Here is a 23,872-nt window from a genome sequence, read left to right as displayed (position 1 = left end):
ATCTTTAACAGACTGATAACATATGAAGGCTCTGAAGAGGCTAAATAAAACCTCTCAACAATGCCAAGAAGTTCAAGTATAAAACTTAACATTCAAACGCAAAAACAGGTTCCATTACAATAAACAATCCAGAGTTACTGAATGAAAACTTCCTGTTAGCATGGCGGCTAGCTGATTACTGCTAGCTCTGATTGGCTGTTTCTGACTGAGCGGAGTAATTATGCAGAACAGGGAACCTGAGTAAAGTTGCCCCCCCCCCACCCACCTTCTTCAAATCAGACAAAATTGGTGTCAAACGTTTGTGCTACGTTTGTGCTGCTTTGGCTTTGAAGATATTAATTAAAGTGTAAAGGTCAAAAGGTCAACCAGCCCCCCCACTTTTATGAAATCAAACAAAATCGGTGTCAGACATTAGTGCTATGTTTTTGCTGGTTTGTGCTGCAAAATTTTTTGTTTGTGCCGCTATCATTTTAAAGATATAAAGAAAGTTGGATTTCATAAAATGTTGCTGCACAAATCAACACAAATGTAGCCGAGTTGACTGACACCCATTTTGTCTGATTTGAAGAAGGTGGGGGGTTGGTTGACCTTGGATGACCTCTGGAAACATTTCTTTATATCTTTAAAATGATAGCGGCACAAACGAAAATTTTTGCTGCACAAACGTTTGACACCAATTTTGTCTGATTTGACGAAGGTGGGGGGGCCAACTTCACTCAGGTGATCAGGGAGGAGATCGATTATTTTTTCAGAGATTATCTGTCTCATGTTAGGACAGCAAAGTTTTAATATGTGTGTAAAATGTATTTTTTAAGTTAGATGCTGCAGCTTTAAGCAGGTTCGGTGTGAGAGTCACCACCAGGTGGAGCAGAAGCGAAGCTCCGTCTGTCAGATATCACTACCTGTAGCGTAGCAGCGGTTCAACAGGAGAGCAGAACCAGCGTCTGACATCGCAGCTCGAAGACTTAAATAATTTTCCAGGTTATTTGTTTAGCTTTCTGACCGTCATGCTAATCCAGTGAGTGTTTGTAGCTGTGCGCTGCTTTACCTGCTGTCTGATCCTCCGTATGTCTTTTTTACTGCAGTGAGCCTCGATGTAGCCAAACTCCTCAAGTATCTCATTGTTTTTATGTCGTATTAGCTTCGTTGTGTTGATGGATTTTGACCTGCTTCAATTTTCCGCCGCAACACCAAACTTCCCCATTCACTCAGTGCGTTATAGATCCACATCGCTTAGGATTTGTTGCTGCGCGTTTGCGCAGAGTGAAGGAAAGAGGAGACCAGCTGCACAGGCAGGTTGGGAAATGAGATGATCGGTATGGGCAACAAGAGCCAATGATCGCCGATCACCGATCATGCACTTTTTCACGAAAATCGGCCCGATTATGATCGGTGACCGATCGATTGGCACACCTCTAGAATGATAATAATGAATGATAATGATGAAAGTAATAATAATAATAATAATAATGTAACACTGCGTAGTGATATCTAAATCTGTGTCACCATAAATAAGAGGTCGTGGGTAGAGAAAGAGCAGACACTGAGAGGGAATAGCGAAGCTTTACAGACTTTTATTCAACCGTCTCACCGAACAGCCTAACGTCTCCGCCCCTCATAAGGAGCCCCAACGAAGAGAGAAAAAAACCCTCGAAGAAGAAAGAGAAATCCTCTGGAAGGCACAGCGCCCCCACTCATCCATGCAACATCCCCAGCAAATAACCAATCTCACATAAAACCATATTAATTGAAAAGGAAAAATAAATCATCTTATAATAATAAAATGCCTCATAGTTTATGGATTCATCCAGGATATTTTAGGAACAAAAATCTTTTTAACATCTGATTTTCTATAAATATCTCAGATCTTTTCTCGCCTCTATTGTTGACTGTAAGCTGATTACTTAGTTTAGACAATATATAATAATGAGTGGCTGCATTTAATAACTTAATATTAAGTTTTGTGATATTTCAGGACAAATGTTCTTCATCCAATCTTCATCTCTGATTAAAATGAATTAATACAATTTAATATGTAATTCAAGTTTCCAGATGTATTTATTTTTGGAGATCATCAGAATATTTTCTTCATTCATGAATTAATTTTGAATTTTCTGTCCGTGAACTCATTTGGCTCATTTTGGTGAAAATGGTTTAGATTTTATTGAAGACGTTAAATGTCCACATGCTGTTTATTCCAATATGGGTTAAACATGAGTTTTAATAACATTACAGGTTGAAATGGCAGGAAACCATTTTCACAGTGGAATCGCATATAAAACTATTTTATTAATTATGACCAACAATGGATTTTATATGAATTTTATCGTTTGAATTTTGGGTATATAGTGGAAAAACCTTGAAATCAAGATTTATCTTTAAAGATAAAAATGTTAGATCTGAAGAAACGGGTTGAACTGAGCAAAGAACTGCCGGCACCACTTGTTGGGTCGGGCTTGGAACCGTAGAAACCGCCTGCACTTCAGTTTTTAGTTAAACATTTTGTTTGAAATGTTTGGGGGAGTTTACATTTTTCTAATATTCAGTTTTTAAAAGAAGGTTTTTAAAATGATTTTTATGTAAAGTTCTTCCTGTAGGACCGTTGGGTCAGAACCAGAATCCAGTAACTTAAATTATTAACACATTTAATCTGTTTTTGTAAACTTTGACGGTTCTGGTTCCGGTTCTGCTGCTGCCAGAACCTCATGGATCTCCAGAGAAGAACCTTGTTCTATTCCAACAGTAACAGTGAGGTTAGTTTGTACAGGAGCAGAACCGGAACCAGAACCGCAACATTGATGATGAATCAGCCCAGAGACTCGGTTTGATAAAAAACTGGATTCCTCTCAGTTTATTGATCTGCCTGCTGAGGAAGAGGAGGAGGAGGAGGAAGGCTCAGAAGTAGTTGACGACTCTGCGGATGGACTGGATGTTGGGGTTCTGGGCCTGCCACTCCGTCGGGCTGCAGTAGTTCCCGCGCTCCACGATGTACATCCGGCCCCGGAAGTTGGGCTCCTCGTACATCACCCAGCTAAGGAGGGAGGAGCAGAGGTTAGACACTCGGAACCGCAACCGGACCTTCACAAGAACCGCACAGGACCGGTAGAAACAGAACATTGTGATGATTCTGGGAGGACACCCGGTCAGAACCTGAGAGGTTCTCTGGGTCAGACCCTTCAGGTTCCAGTTGATCATGTGAATAAAACACAGGAGTACTGCAGGGTTCTGGTTCGGCCCGCTTCTCTTTCCTGTTGATCTGCTTCCGGCCCATAACAGACAGCAGGGAAACGTGATGCTGATGATACTCGGTTATATCCATAATCCCAGTTTGGTAGATTAAAACCTGGATGCTTTCAAATTCTGACTAAACAGAATCTGATTTTGGACCAGAACCTCTGAAAAAAACAATGTTTGATCCGACTGACATTGATTTGGCCTCCGGCGATGAAGTTAAGAACCTTGGTGTTTTTGTTGACCTGAATACATTATTTATGGTTCCAGCAGCAAACTGGGAGGCAGATCCGTCATCAGCTCCTCCCAGTTCACCCAGCCGGTTCTGGACCAGGATTAAAACTCAACTTTCCTGGTTTATTTTATCCTAAATATCTGTAGGTCTGCTACTGGAGGACAAACTAACCGTACTACTGCTACAACTCCCACATGTTGCATTATTTAATTAAAATAAATATTCATAATCTCCCTGAATGACAGTCAAGCACATTTCACAGCATTAACAGAAAACGTCACAGTAAAGAATAAGATGATGAACCTGATGTTTACACTGAGGAACCCGGTGTGACCAAGAACCGGAAACGTTCGTGTTTCTGTTAGCTGAGCGACGGGAGGCGCTGCTCCCCCTGGTGGTGAGAAGGGTGGCGGTGCAGAAAGGTGAGACGATGTTCAGACGGATACGGAGGTACTGCATGAGCCTAAAGGTGAAGAGGAGGAGCTTGATCCAAGGCGTTGCTGTATGATGGACTGAGGAGGTTCTGAACCAACTGGACCTGATGAAGGGAAGAGGTTCCAGAGAAGGCACATCTGGTAGATCCGGTTCCAGTCGGGCCACGTCGCCCCATGGGTCCATCAGACCGAAGGTAAAGGTTCATGCTACTATGCTCTTCTTCTGTTTTGCTAACCTAGCATCTTGTTGATGATGCATGCTAGGCTAGGCTAGCAAAATTAAGGGAAACGGGCGTCGGGTCCCAACAAAACGCCGACATTTAAAGACAAGCAAACCGAATAAGTTCTGTGGAAACAAGCCAGTCCAGGTTCTGGTTCTGTTGGAGGTTTCTTCCTGTTAAACTGCAGTTTTTCCTCTCCACTGTCACTACGTACTTGTCCAGGAGACCCGGCTGATAACTACGATCTGTGGGACTAACCGGAACCAGAACTCTGTCGCCTCTCATAGCGGATCTGGACCCTGAAGGACCGAGCTGAGTTTGTACTGGCCTGGTACCGGTTGTGTTCAGATTGTGTGGGTGGTGCAGGACTCACGCTCCGTCTCCGTAGACCCTGACGGAGTTGATGCAGCTCTTGGAGAAGCCGCGGCTCTGCAGGAAGGGACAGTCGTCGCAGATGTCCATGCACTGACCGGAGAAGTTGCAGGCCTCGAACAGCTCGATGCGGTAGTGCTCTCCATGCTGGGAACCGAGAGCAGACAGGTTAGTCTACAGACCTCAGGGACAGTCCTCTGCCCAGAGGGTTTCTGAGGTCGGAGCTCCTCCAGGTCCTCACCATGCGGATGGGCTTGCAGGATCCCATGTGGTCGTTGTGGGAGTTCCACCTCTGGAACTCTGGGTATTCTCCGTGCTCCAGGATGTACTGCTGCCCCCTGAAGTCCGGATGGTCGTAGCAGATCCAGGCTCCGCTCTCCACCCGGATGGAGTTCACTCTGAGCACAGGGAGGAAGGCTTTTATTGTGAAAATCAGGAGGGAAATGAGCTGTAGACTGTAGAACCTTCATCACCTGTTCATGAAGCCGCGGTCCTGGAAGTTATCACAGTCACCTCTGACCTCCAGCTTCCTGCCGGTGAAGCACCGCCCCTCGTAGAAGGTGATCTGCAGGAGGAGACGTTAGCCGTTAGTGAACCTCTCTGTGCTTCTGTCCAGGCAAACCGGGTCAGAACCGGGTTCCGGATGAAAGGATCTGAACCGGATCAGAACCAGAATTCAGTTCTGTTAAAACTCTTTAATCTGTTGTTTCTGCCTGACAAACGGCAGCGATGGCCACGCCCACGCATGATGTCACCCCACCCTTCACTGTGACGTCACATCAGAACACATTATTACCACAGTCGGGTCAGAACTTTCCAGAACTCGGCAGGAAAACACCAAGACAGGGAGAACCACGCCCCAACAAGCTCCGCCCACCTCTAACCGAAGCTTTTAATTGGATGTGCAGCCTGGCCCCGCCCCTTCTTCCTCAGACATGAAGAATAGATTCAGCATCATGGATCAGTCAGAGGCGAGCACCGCCTGCTGGCGGGGAGCCGCAAACTCACATTACAGCTACAGTCAGCAAATCATGAGGCCCAGTGAGCGGTTCTGGTTGTGGAACCGACCGAAATGTTCTGGTTCTGATCCAGTGAGCTGTTACTTGTATTGCATGAATTTTCCTGAGGTGTTGATCCCTCTGACCGACCCAGACCCGGATCAGCCGGTACCGGTACCAGTTACTCACCTTTCCAGAGTACTGCGACATGTTTCTGGTCCAACCTGTCCCTCAGCCACACACAGTGTAACAGAGAAAAAGTTGGACGGCCCAATTTATATGTCGGGGCTCCGCGCGGCGCCAAAGGGTTCTGCTGAGTCAGCGGTTCCGTTCAGGAGCTGCTGATTCTGCTGCTCACCGACTCAATGGAAACTGCTGGGAGGGGCAGCTTTACTGGTCAATGGGCCGCAGGGGACAGGAGGGGACAGGAGGGGGACACATCAGGAAGAGAGACGTTCTGTCTGAAGAATCAACGGATCAGATGATTGATGATGTCACTGAGCTGGAGGTCAAAGGTCAGAAAATCCAAAACAGTTTATTATTCACCAAAAACATCCATCCATCCATCGATTGGGGGACAGTGTCCACTCTGTCTCCAGTCCATTACAGGAAGTGGTTGTCTGGTTCTGGATGGATGGTTTCTCCTGTGGACCCGATCAGAACCTGGGTTCGGGTCAGAGTCCGCTGGGTCAGAACCGGTAGGTTCTGGCTGAAGGCGGAACAGCATCTGGGCCGCTGCTGCCCCCTGCTGGCAAGTCCATCCTCTGTACTCTGAGTCTGGTCCAGAACCAGGTCAGAACTTTATTACTGGACCCTTGTGGTGCTGAACACCAGAACCAGAACCGCTCGGTTCTCTTGGGGAAACGTCCCGTCCAGGCTGGACAATAAAAACCCAGGATCAGTTTTATCCAGGCGGGTCTGGTACCGAACTAATCAGCCATGACTGATTAGTTTTTCTAGAACCGTCTAAAACACTTCATCAGTTCATAAGTAGCTTTTCATCAGTTCATATTCTGAACTGTTCATGCAGTAGGTGACCAACTGCAGCCGCCATGAGGCTGAGAGCATCCCGTCCTCTGATCACTAAAATCTACTAAAAGTGTTCAAATTAATGACCCAACAAAACTAATAACCTCAGTAATTATTGTTTCAACAAGGTGTTGCTCAGTTCTGAGCGTCTCGGTTCCGCTAAACAAAACCGAGTCAGACCGACTGACCATCAGAGCAGGAGTTTAAATCGGCCTCCGCTGGGTTCAGGGACCGATTATTAATAATCACTAAATAAACATCAAGCCTGGAACCTGGTATCGTGACGGACTGAATGTCACGATTTTGACCGAAGCTCTGCTCGGCTTGCTGGGCTCAGGCGGTTGCCACGGCAACGGGTGTGTTTAAGCGACAGAGAGTAAAAAGGTCCTGATGGTTCAGAGCTGATCACCTGTTCAGGTCGTTTTACCTGGTTACCTGTGGAGCATCACAGCTGAACGTTCAATAAACCACTAAATTCATCTAGTGACCTCGTTCCTTTGTGAGTTTACGTCACAACAAACATCAAACAGGACAAATATATTTTATTAAGTAAACAAATGGACTCTACAGCGATAATTATGTGAAGTTAAATGAATTGTCTAATACAGTGGTTTCCAAACAGTTTGGAGGGAAAAACTGTGAAAAGTTCTTTGCGTTTTGCTGGTTTGCTGCCGTGATTCTAACACAAACCTACGTAGCTCCGCCCAGCAGCAGCAGGTCTCCTTCACAGGTGGAAACCCAGCGCGAGCGTCGTAGCGCTCATGTTGTGTTTAAAGGCGGCTCGGAAAAACAGGTTACAACATGTTAACAACGGATTAAACAGTTTTAACTGCTGATAAAAGTGACAGAGGACACAGATATGGGAAGTGTGGAAGCCTCTACTGTATCAAATTGACAGAGGAATAACAGAGAGTTGGTCATTCTAAGGTAAAAACCCAGCGCGTACAGTGTTCATGTTTTTGTTTTTTGTTTTTCATCCAGACGGCTTCCCGCGCCCCCCTGCAATGACACGGCGCCCCCCCTAAGGGGCGCGCCCCACAGTTTGGGAACCTCTGGTCTAATATTTAAAACTAGCTTGCTGCTCTCTGGCATCTCGCGTTGAGCTCAGAGTCTGAGGTGATTCTGGTTTTATCCAAACAGAACCGAACTTTATAATCAGAACATCGATCAGAACAAAGCTGATCTCATCCGGGTCAGAGGAGAACCGCAGGTCCAGTCTGGTCCAAAAGTCGGGTGGACCAGAACTCATCACTTCACCAACACCCTGCAATCCGGTTCAGTCTGGTTCAGGAGAACCTGAAGACGTGACTCAACCATGAAGATAAAATTGGAACCAGAATCACCTGGTTTCTGGTTTCCAGGTGAGCTGAGGCTCCGCCCACACGTCTGTTTAACGTCTGTCCTGTAGTTCCTCCTTTCTGCCGGGGGGTGGCGCTCTCTGAGAAACCAGTAGGTCTGGTGATGAGTCTGACTGAAGCTTCCGTTATATAGATATGAACTAAAATTAAAAACACAAAATCTGCAGATAATATTTAAAATTCTGACTGTTTTCCTCGTCCTGCTCTTTGGTTCTTTTCTGCTGATTGTTCCCATGAAACCAGACTTCATGTAAAAATCTGTGAATTTAAGCTCCGAGTCCAGCAGCTGCAGCTCAAAGCGACGCTCAACCGTCCGAGTTCAGGAGAGCTGACTGTCGGATAAATCTGCTCCAATCTGAGAGGAGGAACCAGATCTGCTGTGGTTCTGGAAGAAGCAGAGTCCAGTGGACCTGACGGGTCAACAGAAGCTCCTGGGATCAGGGGGCGGAGACCACTGCTGGGGCTGGCCGCCCTCCATCTGCTCCACTTCCAGGACCATCCTCCGGAACACCTCCACCACCGTCTGAGGAGCAGCACACCATCAGGAGGTTCTGATGGTTCTACTGGTTCTGCTCAGACAGTAGAACCTCAGCCTCACCAGGTTATGTTTAGCTGAAGACTCCAGGAAGGCGGCGCTCCACGACTCGGCCAGAGCTTTGCCCTCCTCGTAGCCGATGACCCTGCAGAACCAGAACCAGAATAGGTTCTGTTAGATGAACAGAAGCTGAGAAACAGAAACCGTTGGAGTCATGGTTCTCCTGCTGGTGGACTTCCTCCAGGTTCTATTCCAGACCACATCCTTAAACTGGGCCCAAACAGAACCACAGCCCAGAACCCTGAGGAAGTCCACAGCAGATGAAACCTGTTGGCTCCATGTTGAGCTGATGGTTCTGAACCAGCAGAACCATCTGCTTTGGGTTCTGGTTCTGATACCTCTCCATGTGGAGGTCCTTGTTCCCCACCAGGATGATGGGTTTCCTGCAGAAACACACCAGAGAGTCCAGTCAGACCCGGTTCCTCCGGCCCGGTGGATCAGAACCGTTTGGGTTTACGTACTGGACGTTCCCCACTTCTCGTGGATCACCTGAACCACCTCGAAGCTGCACAGACACAACAGAACCGTTAGGGTGGAACCGGTACCGGATATTCTGGTGGCTCCGTACCTGCCAGGAGGACATCTGGTACCAAACCCAGAACCAGGTGCAGCTGCATCAGAACCGGGATCTAACATCAACAGCAGGTCCTACCTTTTGTAGGACGTCACCGAGTAGATGAGGGCGTAGCCGTTGACGTCGGTGGTGCAGCTCTGACGGACACACCAGCGTCCGCTCAGCAGGAGGTCAAAGGTCAGAGGAGAAATCACCCAGAGAAGCTCTCACCTGTCCAGCCGTGTCCACCAGCTGAAGGTTGTACTGCTGACCGTTCAGCGCCATGGTCTTAGTGAAAACTGGAAGAGACAGAAAACCTTCAGAGATCCGCTGGCGGTTCTGGTCCAGAGAAGGACTTACTGTTCTCTATGGTGGGATCGTAGGAATCTACAAACTGGATGGTGAGAGAAGATTTCCCTGCAGACAGAGACACACGGGAGGTTCTGAAGGTTCTGGATGGGCTTTGGGCCTGTTCTGGACCAGCTCTGGACTGGTTTTGTCTGTTTTGGACCAGTTCTGAACCACTCTGCTCTCAGCCACAGCATCAGGACCACACCTGATTGGCTGCCAGCAGAGACAAAGTTCTGGGCCAGACCGGTTCTGGTACTACACCATAAACTGTAAAAGAGCCCATCTTTGGTTCAGGGCGGCTTCATCTGGACCTCAGACAGGACAGATATTTATCCTACCTGAACCTGGAGACTGATTCTAACGCCCTGGTCCTGCCCGGTTCGGGTGGTTCTGGACTTGCCCACCGACCTGTAGACCAGCACAGCGATCTTCCGGGATTTTGACGGCGGCATGGTCTCATCTGGACATGCACAGTTGGACTTTTCGGAACCTCAGAACCTCTGCGTCGTCTTTCTGCTGGAGCAACCCGGACCCACCGCATAATTAATGAGACCGCGACAGTCATTGGTCGGTTGGAACCAAGAGGGCGGGCTTTAAGCAGCATCCTGCGTTTTGTTTGGTGCTGAGGGAACGCCCTCTGACCATTGGACAAACCGGAGTTTGCTACGCTTCCTTTAACCAATAGCAGCGCAGAACGCGGTGGCGTGGGCGGGATCTCGTCATTAGCCGCTGCTAGCTTCTGTAGGGCTAGCTCTCTCCTCCGTTTCTCTGCCTGTCCTCTCGAACTTTGGACCGGAACCCGGATTTAGATGGCCGCTGCCGCCCTGAAGAGCTGCTCTGCGTGGCGCTTTGCTAAGCTAAACAGGTAATGATGACCATGTCTGTCAAGTCAGTTATCGCGATGTTTGAACTTTAACCGGAATGATTCAAGAGTCAGAGTTAAATTAACCAGAACCAAGTCTGAGAGCTGAAGGTGGATTAAAATGATTTGTCCTCATAGATTAGTTACAGTCACAGTTTATGACCTGAAACTTTACAGGAAGACCAAGTGACCTTTGCCCCAGATAGTAAACCCTAAAAAAACCCGACAGTCTGGATTCAGTTCTTCAACATGGGGGTCGCGGCCCTAAGGCAGAACGCAGTGGTATTACAGGCAGGGCGTGAAAAGTAATGTTTGATTAGACAAACAATCAAACAGTGACGTGCGGTCATGGGAGGCAGGTGAGGTAGAGCCTCACCTTTCATCATGGAAAAATAATATACAATAACATCATTTATATTGCTATTTTCACCCTGTGGATTGTACTATAAAGTATCTATTTTTTACTTAGCTTAACCAATTTTGATTATTTTTCTCTTCAAAATTGCTAAATTTTTGTATTTTCCCATTCAAATGCTCAGAAGTGAAGCCGGTGAGGCAGCAGGAAGCTGAGCCTCACCTGGACTGATCAACCTCTCACTAACTGCACTGGCTGCCATTCTATGAGAGCATGCTCGTCCTGTCTGTACGCCGGCAATGAAATGGCTAAAAAACATTTCATATATGGACTGATTTTCCATAATTTAGCTTATATATATAATGTACAGTGTTTTTTTTGTCACTAACTGTGTTTGTATCATGTTTTGTGTGCGGAGGAGCGATCAGAAACAGAGAACAGACTCCAGGTGAGGCAGGCAGTTCTCTTGCCTCATCACAGGGGGCGCTCATGATCCCAGATATTGTGACTCCACAACTGCAGATTAAGACATAGTGAGCTAGCCATGGAGCTAGCCATACAGTAAATAAGTAAAGTACAGCGATTTGTTTTCTCATCTCTTCCAACATTAAAGACTACATTTCTACAGTTAAACAGTTTTCTAAAGTGGATTTTCAATTGAAGCAGGAGACAATAGAGCTTCGGAGCGTGACGTCACTGCTCTAGTTGGAGGGGTATCAGCGCCATCTTTGTTGTCACCTACAAAAACGACTGTCTCACAGATATTTTAGCTATGTCACGAACTTGCTGCGTTATCAAGTGTAATGTCCGATCACACGACCGAAAAGGTAAAAAGATGGAAAATGGACTTTCGTTTCACTATTTTCCTGCTTGGAAACAACGCGAGGAGGCTAAGCTATCGGAGCTAACGAGAAGAAAATGAATGAGAAAATGAGACGTCCTGATATTACCTCTCCAACATCCCCAGATACCTACAAGTTTGCTGCAGACATTTCTATTCTGGTGAGTGTCTAAATTCGCTTTGTTGGTGTTGTGTCATAATTTATTTTGCTATGATTTTGTCCGGGTGTACTCATGATCAGTTTCTGTTGAGTTCATTTAAGTGGGTCAACCTTGTTTAGCTCAGGCTAATATTGTTTATGTAGCATAGTTCGAGTTTCGTCAGTGGACATCGAGGTTATTCCATTATTGTGAAGTAAACTATTTTACTAGTGTTATCAGATTTACAGCTTTAATACTGATGTGTGATCTGATATGTCCTCTTGAAGGCAAACCGACATGTGAAATGGATGAGCTCAATCCAGACTGGGTTCAGTGCTGAATATGGGTCACTGAGGTAAACGCCACAACATGCGCGTTAATTAAAGAGGCGATACAGCAAAACCATCAACGGATTACAGAGACTGTTTTCATTATTTACCCCAGAAGAGGTAAATGATGAAAACAGTTCCAGAGGCTGGAGAGGAGCTCAGCACCTAGAGCTCCATAAAGTGTCTAAACCATTTGTGATGAAATATGTGTACAGTGGGAAGTGGCTGTTTTGTCTCATTTAATAATTTCATGTGGGAAACATTCAAGAAACGTTTGATTCAAGCACTTCACTTAAACAGGTGAAGAAATGAATCACATTTAAAGTAAAAATTTGATATTATTAAAGGAAGATATATATTCATGTATGTATATATCTTCCTTTAGTAATGCTAGTTAGGTTTTTTTCTTTGCTTAGATCAGTGTTTCTCCACCTGGTCCTCAGCCCCCTGCTCTGCATGTTTTAGATGAGCCTCTATTCCAGAACAGCTGAGAAAAATGATTGCAGGACCATCAAGTCCTGCAGAAACCTGTTAATCACCCAGAGATACAATCCAGGTGTGGCAGAAGGGAAACACCTAAAACATGCAGGATGCCGGCCCTCGAGGACCCACTTTGGGCCCCCTTGGTTTAGTTAATTAAAAATAACATCCACATAAAGTTCGTCCACCGCCACATCATGACACAAACCAGATGAAAAAGCCCATCTTTAAACATTTAATGTGTAATTAAACAATAAAGGTGACAAGTACATTTTATGAAACAGATCACACTTTAATATTTGTTGTATTTAACATATTTCAGGTAAGTGAACATGTAATGAAATAGATCCTGTTCTAGAATTTTATGTAATTGAACATTACAGGTTACAAATGTTCTTATCATGTGAGGTAATATATTTTATGAACTTTAAAAAAATATTTTTTAAATATAAATTTGGTTAAAAAATAAAAAAGGGGTCAAAATGGAATAAAAATATGCCTCATCTATATAGTGTAGTTGAATAATTTAACCGATTTTGAGTTAATAGGTCACATGACCTGGAAGCTATTGAAGAAAACATTTAATATTACTTAAAATATTAAATATGAATTAAACATTTTATAGAGGGTAGTGTTCCTCGTTTAATAACATGAATGACCACTTTTTTGTATCAGTTGGTCACAAGACAAAGCATTTATTTACAGGAGTGTCGGAAATTGACGGTCCCGATGTGAACCTCCGAGCGCTTCAGGAGGCATCGGTAGAGAACAGCTGGCCGAAATTAGCGATCATAAATCGGATCAACTTTGAGCTGAACGTCCCTTACTCCGCGGAGGGAGAATATCCAGTAACCAATTTGCAAAACAACTTCGCTGCGGTCGGTAATACAATGAAAACTCTTTTGTTCTGACTAGTTTGTTTTGGTCTGTGGGCTGCAAACATGGCGCCGAGCGCCGTAAACGTCATACGCTGTGACGTCAGCTCCAAAGCTCTATAGCTAAAGTAAGACCAACACCGGGCTGAAGGTTTTGCTTCGAGACAGTTTGATGATTCTCAAACGGAGTAGAAAAGACTTGAGGAAGGACTTGGCTTTGGATGAACGGAGATTTTTGTGCAGAATTAGCGGCGCATGGATTTCATTCATACATAAAGATAAGACAGCAATAAGATGTTTTTTAGTTTTTTAATGAAATGTGTGTTTTGTGGGCTACAGTTTGTATGTCTAAGTAATTCTGTAAAGCAGAAGCGGTAGCTAATCTAGTTTTTTTTGGTGTTAAGAAGCAATAATATTTTCTGTAACATTTAAGTTCTAGAATGTGTGTATGTGATCCTTTTGTTTGTGAAATGTTTACCTTTTTGGGTGTGTCCTTGTGGCCGCCATCTTGGAACCTACCAAAGAGGAGGCCCGCCTCAAACCCAGCTCTTTTATAGAAAGGGCCATGTTTGCTGGAGTTTGATTGGCTGGGCAGTTAATAGAGAAGGTGGGGACAACAGTATATAAGGAGACTGCTGGAAAAGATGCCATTTTGTCTTGTGAGTGGATTATGCTGTGCTGAAGGAGGCCTAATAAATCACCTTTATGTATGCTTCAGCCACCTTCGCTGAGTTTTCCTTCCACACCACACCTCTCAGTGTAACAGTGTTGAAGCCTAAAACATGAAGTTGCATTGTTGTCAGTTGCTATGGCAACGAGTCTGTGTGTAGCTCGGCGGATACAAAGCGAGAAAGTGCTTTCTCGCTCTTTCCCTTTGCTGTGGATCGTAGCACGAAATTCATACCTACATTTCTAAGTTTCACTGAGTTAACGCGGCTTTGGATGACATGTAAATGATTAGTCTTTTTGCCCCCCAGCGTTGTTTGCCTCCGCGAAATTTCCGTAACATGTTTGGTGTCTATATAAGTCGTAAGTCAGTGACTCACCTGCAATGAACCTCACCGCACGTCACTGATGTATATAAAAGCTAAATGTGTCATAATTTAAAGCTCTGGACATCTCTGTGATCCCCAGTTTGCTCAGGACCAGTGTTCCCAGTCTGACATTCCAGACCACGGCGTCTCCTATGATGGGTGGGTCTACAGCGGATCCAGGATGATTCCACTCAGGTGAGACGAGCAGAAGGTGTTCTCTGATTGGCTGTGTGTCCTCAGGTGCGACGGTGGAGCAGTTTGAACAGGCGAAGAGCAAACTGTCGGCGCTGAAGAAGGATCCGGGGAACGAGGTCAAGCTGAAGATCTACGCTCTGTTCAAGCAGGTGAGGAGGTTCTGTTCCTGGGTCATGAAGGTTCTGGAGGTTCCTGCATGCTGTCAGTATCAGAACCTTTTCAGAACCAAAGATCATTAAACATTTAAAGGTCATCAGCATCTGCAGTTCATCTTTTGTTCTGGTCGCTAATCGGTCATCAGTCATCCAGTACCAGCCGGGTCCGTTGTTCTGGTTGGACGAATGATGGGTCAGAACCAGATTTAACTGGCCGGTTCTGGTTCTGATGAAACCAAGAACCAGCTCTGACCTTCAGCGTTAAGCACCAGAACCACAGGAAGAACCTTACTTTGGTCCAGATCAAAGTCATGGAACCGGACCCAATGTCTCAGCTTGGAGGATGGAGGACGTCGGTCTGGTGACGGCAAGGTCCAGGAGGTGGCACTGAGGCATGCTGGAAATCGGTTCTGGTACCGGTCAATGAACTGCAGACTAGTTCTGGTGTCTGGGCCACAGTTGGATCCCTGGATGTCGTCTTAAGTTGAAGGGTCCAAATGGTGCTTACTAGGCCTAGCCTAGCGTAGCCTAGCGTAGCGTAGCATTCTCTGGTTCTGTTCCCTGGTGTTCTCATGGTTCCTTTTCACTCCAGGCCTGGAAGAAAACTTGAGTTTGGTTCAGACAGAAGGAGCAGGGGGCGCTGGAAGTATCGATACATATGTACATAAACACTTTGAGGTTGATACTTCACCGGCTGTGTGTTACCATAGTAACAGCTCCTCCTCCTCTTCCTCCAGGCCACTCAGGGTCCCTGCAACACTCCTAAACCAGGAATGCTGGACTTTGTGAACAAGGTCAAATGGGATGCGTGGAAATCTCTGGGCTCCATTTCTCAGGTACGACTGTCCATCGGCTCCTCTGTGGTTCTGATCGGATCCATCGTTCTGCTGGTGAAGCTTCAAATCATAAACTCCCTGTTATGTTAGGATTGTTTCTTTTCTGTAAGGTCAGAATCTCCCATTAGTTCTGGACCGTTTGCAAAACAATCGGCAGATCAGAACTTTCCTCCAGCAACTGACAGTTAAGGTTTCTACCTATCAGGATGAAGCCAGGGAGCAGTACTGCAACCTGATTGGCTCCCTGGTGGAGGCAGAGGGAGGAAGCTCCGCCCAGGTCACTGCAACGCCTGTTGGGGGCGGAGCCACATACGAGACGCTGTTGGTCTCTACGGCCGATGACATCACCACCATCAAACTGAACCGACCGGCCAAGAAGAACGCCATCACACCTGAGGTCAGCAGGTGAAACCAGGAAGCCCCGATGATGTCATGTGACATCATTTCCTGCTGGTTCACTTCCTGTTACCCTAATTTCTTCTTTCAGATGTACAACGAGATCATAGCAGCTCTGGAGCAGGCAGCTAAAGACGAGTCAAAGTTCGCTGTGTTCACAGGTGAAACAGCTTAACCAGGCTGAGGGGCCGGGCTGTGGCCCTGCTGCAGAGGGGCCGGGCTGTGGCCCTGCTGCAGAGGGGCCGGGCTGTGGCCCTGCTGCAGAGGGGCCGGGCTGTGGCCCTGCTGCAGAGGGGCCGGGCTGTGGCCCTGCTGCAGAGGGGCCGGGCTGTGGCCCTGCTGCAGAGGGGCCGGGCTGTGGCCCTGCTGCAGAGGGGCCGGGCTGTGGCCCTGCTGCAGAGGGGCCGGGCTGTGGCCCTGCTGCAGAGGGGCCGGGCTGTGGCCCTGCTGCAGAGGGGCCGGGCTGTGGCCCTGCTGCAGAGGGGCCGGGCTGTGGCCCTGCTGCAGAGCTCTGAGCCATCCGAAGGTCATCACACCTGCTCAGAAATGCCACTATGATGGAAATCCTCCTGCATGTTGGAGAAAATGTAGAAATCAAAACGCAAACCATCCTCATGTCTTCTGGGACGGCCCAGTTATAAAAGATTACTGGAAGGAAATAAATGGAGCCTTATAAGATATTTTCCCTTTACCATGGAAACAACCAGGACGCTGGTCTGATCGGTTCCTCCCTTTGTTGTTTCCTCTCTGAAGGAGCTGGAGACTTTTACTGCAGCGGGAACGACCTGTCCACCTTCACCAAGATCCCAGAGGGAGGCGTCCAGGAGATGGCCAGGCAGGGAGCAGAGCTGCTCAGGTGGGCAACACCTGAGGTTCCTCTGAGCTGCAGACAGAAAACCTGCTCAAGAAAGTTTCACTGGCTGACACTCAACCCGTTTGATTTCTGTCAGTTTGACCTTTTACATGTCGACTGTCTCAGTGTTTGGGTTCTCACAGCAGAACTGAATCAGGAACAAAGAGGATTCCATCTGCAGCTGTCAGACACTTTAATAAAAACTTTCTACTTTAATATATCAGGAAAATGTTAATGAAGCTTAGTTTGCATCAGATAACTATAAAACTGCTTTTCATTTCCGTCAGTCTCACAGAACAGTCCAGCAGGGGGCAGCAGCCTCCTGTTTTCTGCCCTCTCACAAGTCCATGTTGTTCTTCTATAATCTATTTTCCAATAAGAACCTTCACTGAGCTACATCGTCATGTTTTTCACCACTAACTGAGCAGAACCAGAATAATCTGAGGGTTCTGTTCAGTCCGGTACCCAAACGTCCCGGGTCAGGCCTCTGTGGAGCCGTAGATCCTCAGCTCAGTGACAACTTTATGGGGTTCTTGATGAACACCTCACCTCCTGACTGCAGTACCTGGTCCACCTGAGGCCGTCTGTGTGTTTGTGTTTCCTCAGGAAGTACGTCAGGGCGTACATCGACTTCCCGAAGCCTCTGGTTGCCGTGGTGAATGGCCCGGCTGTAGGGATCTCTGTCACCGTGTTGGGACTGTTTGACCTGATCTACGCCACAGAGCGGGTACAGAAACACACTTCAGCTGACCCAAAGGGTCGGGTCATGTCTGGTTCCGTTATCCTTTATGAATAATATGTTTGTTTTTTAGTTACCAGATGATGGCGCTGTGCTCTAATGACAGTAAAGACATTTTATTTTGGTAAAATTAGTCCTAGTTTTCCAGAATTCCTGGAATAGAGACGAGGACGCGATGGAGAGGAAGTCCAGTTTAGTTTCCTGTTCTGACCCATTTCCATGGGAACCGTGTTGATGTTTCTCAGGCCACCTTCCACACGCCCTTCACCCAGCTGGGTCAGAGCGCTGAGGGCTGCTCCTCCTACACCTTCCCCAGGATAATGGGCCCCACCAAGGTACCGGCGCAGATCACCAGAACCTGAAGCTGCTGCCGGGTCGTCGGACTGTCTCTGACTGTCTCTGACTGTCTCTGACTGTCTCTGTCTCTGACTGCCTCTGACTCTGACTGTCTCTGACTGTCTCTGACTCTGACTGTCTCTGACTGTCTCTGACTGTCTCTGACTGTCTCTGACTGTCTCTGTCTCTGACTGTCTCTGACTGTCTCTGACTCTGACTGTCTCTGTCTCTGACTGTCTCTGACTGTCTCTGTCTCTGACTGTCTCTGACTGTCTCTGTCTCTGACTGTCTCTGACTGTCTCTGTCTCTGACTGTCTCTGACTGTCTCTGACTGTCTCTGACTGTCTCTGACTGTCTCTGTCTCTGACTGTCTGACTGTCTCTGACTGTCTGACTGTCTCTGACTCTGACTGTCTCTGACTGTCTCTGACTGTCTCTGACTGTCTCTGTCTCTGACTGTCTCTGACTGTCTCTGACTGTCTCTGTCTCTGACTGTCCCTGACTGTCTCTGTCTCTGACTGTCTCTGACTGTCTCTGTCTCTGACTGTCTCTGACTGTCTCTGTCTCTGACTGTCCCTGACTGTCTCTGTCTCTGACTCTGACTGTCTCTGTCTCTGACTGTCTCTGACTGTCTCTGTCTCTGACTGTCTCTGACTGTCTCTGTCTCTGACTGTCCCTGACTGTCTCTGTCTCTGACTCTGACTGTCTCTGTCTCTGACTGTCTCTGACTGTCTCTGACTGTCTCTGTCTCTGACTGTCTCTGTCTCTGACTGTCTGACTGTCTCTGACTCTGACTGTCTCTGTCTCTGACTGTCTCTGACTGTCTCTGACTCTGACTGTCTCTGACTCTGACTGTCTCTGACTGTCTCTGTCTCTGACTGTCTCTGTCTCTGACTGTCTCTGACTCTGACTGTCTCTGACTGTCTCTGACTGTCTCTGACTGTCTCTGTCTCTGACTGTCTCTGACTGTCCCTGACTGTCTCTGTCTCTGACTGTCTCTGACTCTGACTGTCTCTGACTCTGACTGTCTCTGACTGTCTCTGACTCTGACTGTCTCTGACTCTGACTGTCTCTGACTGTCTCTGTCTCTGACTGTCTCTGACTGTCCCTGACTGTCTCTGTCTCTGACTGTCTCTGTCTCTGACTGTCTCTGACTGTCTCTGACTGTCTCTGTCTCTGACTGTCTCTGACTGTCTCTGACTGACTGTCTCTGACTGACTGTCTCTGACTGACTGTCTCTGACTGTCCCTGACTGTCACTGTCTCTGACTGTCTCTGTCTCTGACTGTCTCTGACTGTCCCTGACTGTCACTGTCCCTGACTGTCTCTGTCTCTGACTGTCTCTGACTGACTGTCTCTGACTGTCCCTGACTGTCACTGACTGTCTCTGACTGTCTCTGTCTCTGACTGTCTCTGTCTCTGACTGACTGTCTCTGTCTCTGACTGTCTCTGTCTCTGACTGACTGTCTCTGTCTCTGACTGTCTCTGTCTCTGACTGACTGTCTCTGTCTCTGACTGTCTCTGTCTCTGACTGACTGTCTCTGTCTCTGACTGTCTCTGTCTCTGACTGACTGTCTCTGTCTCTGACTGTCTCTGTCTCTGACTGACTGTCTCTGTCTCTGACTGTCTCTGTCTCTGACTGACTGTCTCTGTCTCTGACTGTCCCTGACTGTCCCTGACTGTCTCTGACTGTCTCTGTCTCTGACTGTCTCTGTCTCTGACTGACTGTCTCCGTCCCTGACTGTCTCTGACTGTCTCTGACTGTCTCTGTCCCTGACTGTCCCTGACTGTCCCTGACTGTCCCTGACTGTCCCTGACTGTCCCTGACTGTCTCTGACTGTCTCTGTCTCTGACTGTCTCTGTCTCTGACTGACTGTCTCTGTCTCTGACTGTCTCTGACTGACTGTCTCTGTCTCTGACTGTCCCTGACTGTCTCTGTCTCTGACTGACTGTCTCCGTCCCTGACTGTCTCTGACTGTCTCTGTCTCTGACTGTCTCTGACTGTCTCTGTCTCTGACTGACTGTCTCTGTCTCTGACTGTCCCTGACTGTCTCTGTCTCTGACTGACTGTCTCTGTCTCTGACTGTCCCTGACTGTCTCTGTCTCTGACTGACTGTCTCCGTCCCTGACTGTCTCTGACTGTCTCTGTCTCTGACTGTCTCTGTCTCTGACTGTCTCTGACTGTCTCTGTCTCTGACTGACTGTCTCTGTCTCTGACTGTCTCTGACTGTCTCTGACTGACTGTCTCTGTCTCTGACTGTCTCTGACTGTCCCTGACTGTCTCTGTCTCTGACTGTCTCTGACTGTCTCTGACTGTCTCTGACTGTCCCTGACTGTCTCTGTCTCTGACTGTCTCTGACTGTCTCTGACTGTCCCTGACTGTCTCTGACTGTCTCTGACTGTCTCTGTCTCTGACTGTCTCTGACTGTCCCTGACTGTCTCTGACTGTCTCTGACTGTCTCTGACTGACTGTCTCTGTCTCTGACTGTCTCTGTCTCTGACTGACTGTCTCTGTCTCTGACTGTCTCTGACTGTCTCTGACTGACTGTCTCTGTCTCTGACTGTCTCTGACTGTCCCTGACTGTCTCTGTCTCTGACTGTCTCTGACTGTCTCTGACTGTCCCTGACTGTCTCTGTCTCTGACTGTCTCTGACTGTCTCTGACTGTCCCTGACTGTCTCTGTCTCTGACTGTCTCTGACTGTCCCTGACTGTCTCTGACTGTCTCTGACTGTCTCTGACTGTCTCTGTCTCTGACTGTCTCTGACTGTCTCTGTCTCTGACTGTCTCTGACTGTCCCTGACTGTCCCTGACTGTCTCTGACTGTCTCTGACTGACTGTCTCTGTCTCTGACTGTCTCTGACTGTCTCTGTCTCTGACTGTCTCTGACTGTCTCTGACTGTCTCTGACTGTCCCTGACTGTCTCTGTCCCTGACTGTCCCTGACTGTCTCTGACTGTCTCTGACTGTCTCTGTCTCTGACTGTCTCTGACTGTCTCTGACTGTCCCTGACTGTCTCTGTCCCTGACTGTCCCTGACTGTCTCTGTCTCTGACTGACTGTCTCCGTCCCTGACTGTCTCTGACTGTCTCTGACTGTCTCTGTCCCTGACTGTCCCTGACTGTCCCTGACTGTCTCTGACTGTCCCTGACTGTCCCTGACTGTCCCTGACTGTCTCTGACTGTCTCTGTCTCTGACTGTCTCTGTCTCTGACTGACTGTCTCTGTCTCTGACTGTCTCTGACTGACTGTCTCTGTCTCTGACTGTCCCTGACTGTCTCTGTCTCTGACTGACTGTCTCCGTCCCTGACTGTCTCTGACTGTCTCTGTCTCTGACTGTCTCTGACTGTCTCTGTCTCTGACTGACTGTCTCTGTCTCTGACTGTCCCTGACTGTCTCTGTCTCTGACTGACTGTCTCTGTCTCTGACTGTCCCTGACTGTCTCTGTCTCTGACTGACTGTCTCCGTCCCTGACTGTCTCTGACTGTCTCTGTCTCTGACTGTCTCTGTCTCTGACTGTCTCTGACTGTCTCTGACTGTCTCTGTCTCTGACTGACTGTCTCTGTCTCTGACTGTCTCTGACTGTCTCTGACTGACTGTCTCTGTCTCTGACTGTCTCTGACTGTCCCTGACTGTCTCTGTCTCTGACTGTCTCTGACTGTCTCTGACTGTCTCTGACTGTCCCTGACTGTCTCTGTCTCTGACTGTCTCTGACTGTCTCTGACTGTCTCTGACTGTCCCTGACTGACTGTCTCTGTCTCTGACTGTCTCTGACTGTCTCTGACTGTCCCTGACTGTCTCTGACTGTCCCTGACTGTCCCTGACTGTCTCTGACTGTCCCTGACTGTCCCTGACTGTCCCTGACTGTCTCTGACTGTCTCTGTCTCTGACTGTCTCTGTCTCTGACTGACTGTCTCTGTCTCTGACTGTCTCTGACTGACTGTCTCTGTCTCTGACTGTCCCTGACTGTCTCTGTCTCTGACTGACTGTCTCCGTCCCTGACTGTCTCTGACTGTCTCTGTCTCTGACTGTCTCTGACTGTCTCTGTCTCTGACTGACTGTCTCTGTCTCTGACTGTCCCTGACTGTCTCTGTCTCTGTCTGACTGTCTCTGTCTCTGACTGTCTCTGACTGTCTCTGTCTCTGACTGACTGTCTCTGTCTCTGACTGTCTCTGACTGTCTCTGACTGACTGTCTCTGTCTCTGACTGTCTCTGACTGTCCCTGACTGTCTCTGTCTCTGACTGTCTCTGACTGTCTCTGACTGTCTCTGACTGTCCCTGACTGTCTCTGTCTCTGACTGTCTCTGACTGTCCCTGACTGTCTCTGACTGTCTCTGACTGTCCCTGACTGTCTCTGACTGTCTCTGTCTCTGACTGTCTCTGACTGTCCCTGACTGTCTCTGACTGTCTCTGTCTCTGACTGTCTCTGACTGTCTCTGACTGTCCCTGACTGTCTCTGTCCCTGACTGTCCCTGACTGTCTCTGACTGTCTCTGACTGTCTCTGTCTCTGACTGTCTCTGACTGTCCCTGACTGTCTCTGTCCCTGACTGTCTCTGACTGTCTCTGACTGTCTCTGTCTCTGACTGTCTCTGCAGGCCAGTGAGATGTTGCTGTTCAATAAGAAGCTGACGGCCAGCCAGGCCTGTGAACTGGGTCTGATCACAGAGGTTTTCCCCGACACCAGCTTCCAGTCCGAGGTCTGGACCCGGCTCAAGGCCTACGCCCGGCTGCCTCCCCAGGTGAGTGAGGGAGGGAGGGTGGGATGGATGGATGGATGGATGGATGGATGGATGGATGGATGGATGGATGGATGGATGGATGGATGGATGATGTTCAGTCACCTTCACAAACCTGCTGGTCTAAGTAATGATACCTGGTGGTTCTCCAGGACTGTTGACTGGATCCGGCCAACACTGCTCTAACTGCCAGGCATGGCGGTGGCAGCATCATGCTGAGGGCTTCTTAGTTTTGGTTTCATTCCACAAAGTGGATAAAATTAAGTGGAAGGACGAGCTCTGCTGACACCAGTAGCTGAACTGAGGTTCTGGAGGATGTCCGGGTTCTAACAGCAGCGTCTCTTTCTTCATCAGTCCCTGGCGCTGTCCAAACAGCTGATCCGGTCCGTGGAGAAGGAACGTCTCTACGCCGTCAACGACGCTGAGGTGGAGCGGCTGATGGAGCGCTGGACCTCAGAGGAATGCTTCAACGCCGTCATGAGCTTCTTCCAGGCCAAAGCCAAACTGTGAGGGACCGGCAGAACCCGGCCGGTTCTGGGAGGACGAGGAAGAGCTGATGATGGACTCGTCTTCATGATGTAGATTTTTCATTCTGACTTCGTTTACTAACAGTTTGGATTTAAGCTCAGAGAATCTGATCGAGCTGAAACATCCAGAGGAGGTTCTGCAGCTGCTCCAGATGTTCCTCTGGGATTCTCCTCTGAACTCAGAGACCAGCTGCTGCTCGAGGTTCTGATCCGGAACCAGAGGTTGGGTCGGATGGAAATAAACCGGTTCTGGACCGGAGTTAAAACACTGATGATTTTAAACTTTTTCAGAATGATCTGTGACTCAGAGTTGATCAACCCTGAGTTTAACCTTGAGTTTGTCTCTGATAACAGATCAATAAATGATGAATCACTGAAGAATCTTGTCTCTGCCTCTGTTTTAATATTCCTCAGTAATCTGACTAAATAATCAGACGGTTTCTATTCCTGCTGGAGGTCAGAGCTGGAGGTCAGAGCTGGAGGTCAGAGCTGGAGAGCCAGTTAGGCTTTGTTCGGATTCCTTGCTGGACCCACGGCTCCTCCTGGTGACCAACGTCAGAGGTTCTGGTCTGGTTCTGAGCAGCCGGTTCCGGACCAGAGGAGACAATAGAGAACAGTTGTGAGAGCAGCTTTTATGACCTTTAACCCTTTCCTGTCTCTGTAGAGTTCTGTTCCTCTGGTTCTGGTCCAGTTCTGACCCGGTTTTGGTCCGGTTCTGACAGTCTTCCTGGGCAGTTCCTCTGCATTGACCAGTTTGGACTGGTTGGTTCTGATGAGTCCATCTGGATAACCAATCAGAGATCAATAAAGAG

At 47.9% G+C, this 23,872-nt stretch overlaps 3 protein-coding genes across 4 annotated transcripts; 1 reads left to right on the top strand and 2 right to left on the bottom strand.

Annotated features, from left to right (window-relative positions):
• Window positions 1–2,823: 2,823 nt before the first annotated feature.
• Window positions 2,824–5,829, bottom strand: crygn2 (crystallin, gamma N2). Its single transcript, XM_014974215.2, has 5 exons — window positions 5,681–5,829; window positions 4,967–5,058; window positions 4,735–4,891; window positions 4,495–4,640; window positions 2,824–3,031 (listed from the first exon to the last, which is right to left on the bottom strand). The coding sequence occupies exons 1-5, from the start codon at window positions 5,699–5,701 to the stop codon at window positions 2,896–2,898; spliced, it is 552 nt and encodes a 183-aa protein (XP_014829701.1). The 5' UTR covers window positions 5,702–5,829; the 3' UTR covers window positions 2,824–2,895.
• A 1,216-nt stretch (window positions 5,830–7,045) lies between these two features.
• Window positions 7,046–9,829, bottom strand: rheb (Ras homolog, mTORC1 binding). The gene is made up of 9 exons (XM_088013247.1): window positions 9,716–9,829; window positions 9,538–9,610; window positions 9,387–9,443; window positions 9,258–9,325; window positions 9,126–9,184; window positions 8,935–8,978; window positions 8,812–8,884; window positions 8,477–8,558; window positions 7,046–8,401 (listed from the first exon to the last, which is right to left on the bottom strand). The coding sequence occupies exons 1-9, from the start codon at window positions 9,827–9,829 to the stop codon at window positions 8,297–8,299; spliced, it is 675 nt and encodes a 224-aa protein (XP_087869373.1). The 3' UTR covers window positions 7,046–8,296.
• Window positions 9,830–10,083: 254 nt separating this feature from the next.
• Window positions 10,084–23,441, top strand: eci2 (enoyl-CoA delta isomerase 2). 2 transcript variants are annotated; one of them, XM_088013307.1, is made up of 11 exons: window positions 10,084–10,242; window positions 14,394–14,452; window positions 14,534–14,637; window positions 15,381–15,479; window positions 15,685–15,876; window positions 15,967–16,036; window positions 16,629–16,731; window positions 17,335–17,455; window positions 17,713–17,802; window positions 22,393–22,536; window positions 22,888–23,441. In XM_088013307.1, exons 1-11 carry the CDS (start codon window positions 10,187–10,189, stop codon window positions 23,041–23,043), a joined length of 1,194 nt encoding a protein of 397 aa, XP_087869433.1. In that variant the 5' UTR covers window positions 10,084–10,186; the 3' UTR covers window positions 23,044–23,441. The 2 variants fall into 2 exon arrangements, with proteins under 2 accessions (XP_087869433.1, XP_087869434.1); XM_088013308.1 differs by lacking the exon at window positions 10,084–10,242 and adding an exon at window positions 11,578–11,596.
• Window positions 23,442–23,872: the final 431 nt, after the last annotated feature.

The sequence above is a fragment of the Poecilia mexicana genome, unplaced genomic scaffold, assembly GCF_051168715.1.
Source record: "Poecilia mexicana isolate PSO_F unplaced genomic scaffold, ASM5116871v1 scaffold_15, whole genome shotgun sequence".
In the NCBI taxonomy this organism is placed as follows: Eukaryota; Metazoa; Chordata; class Actinopteri; order Cyprinodontiformes; family Poeciliidae; genus Poecilia; species Poecilia mexicana.
Note: the sequence above shows the minus strand (reverse complement) of the source record. Positions and strands in the feature narration are given on the sequence as shown.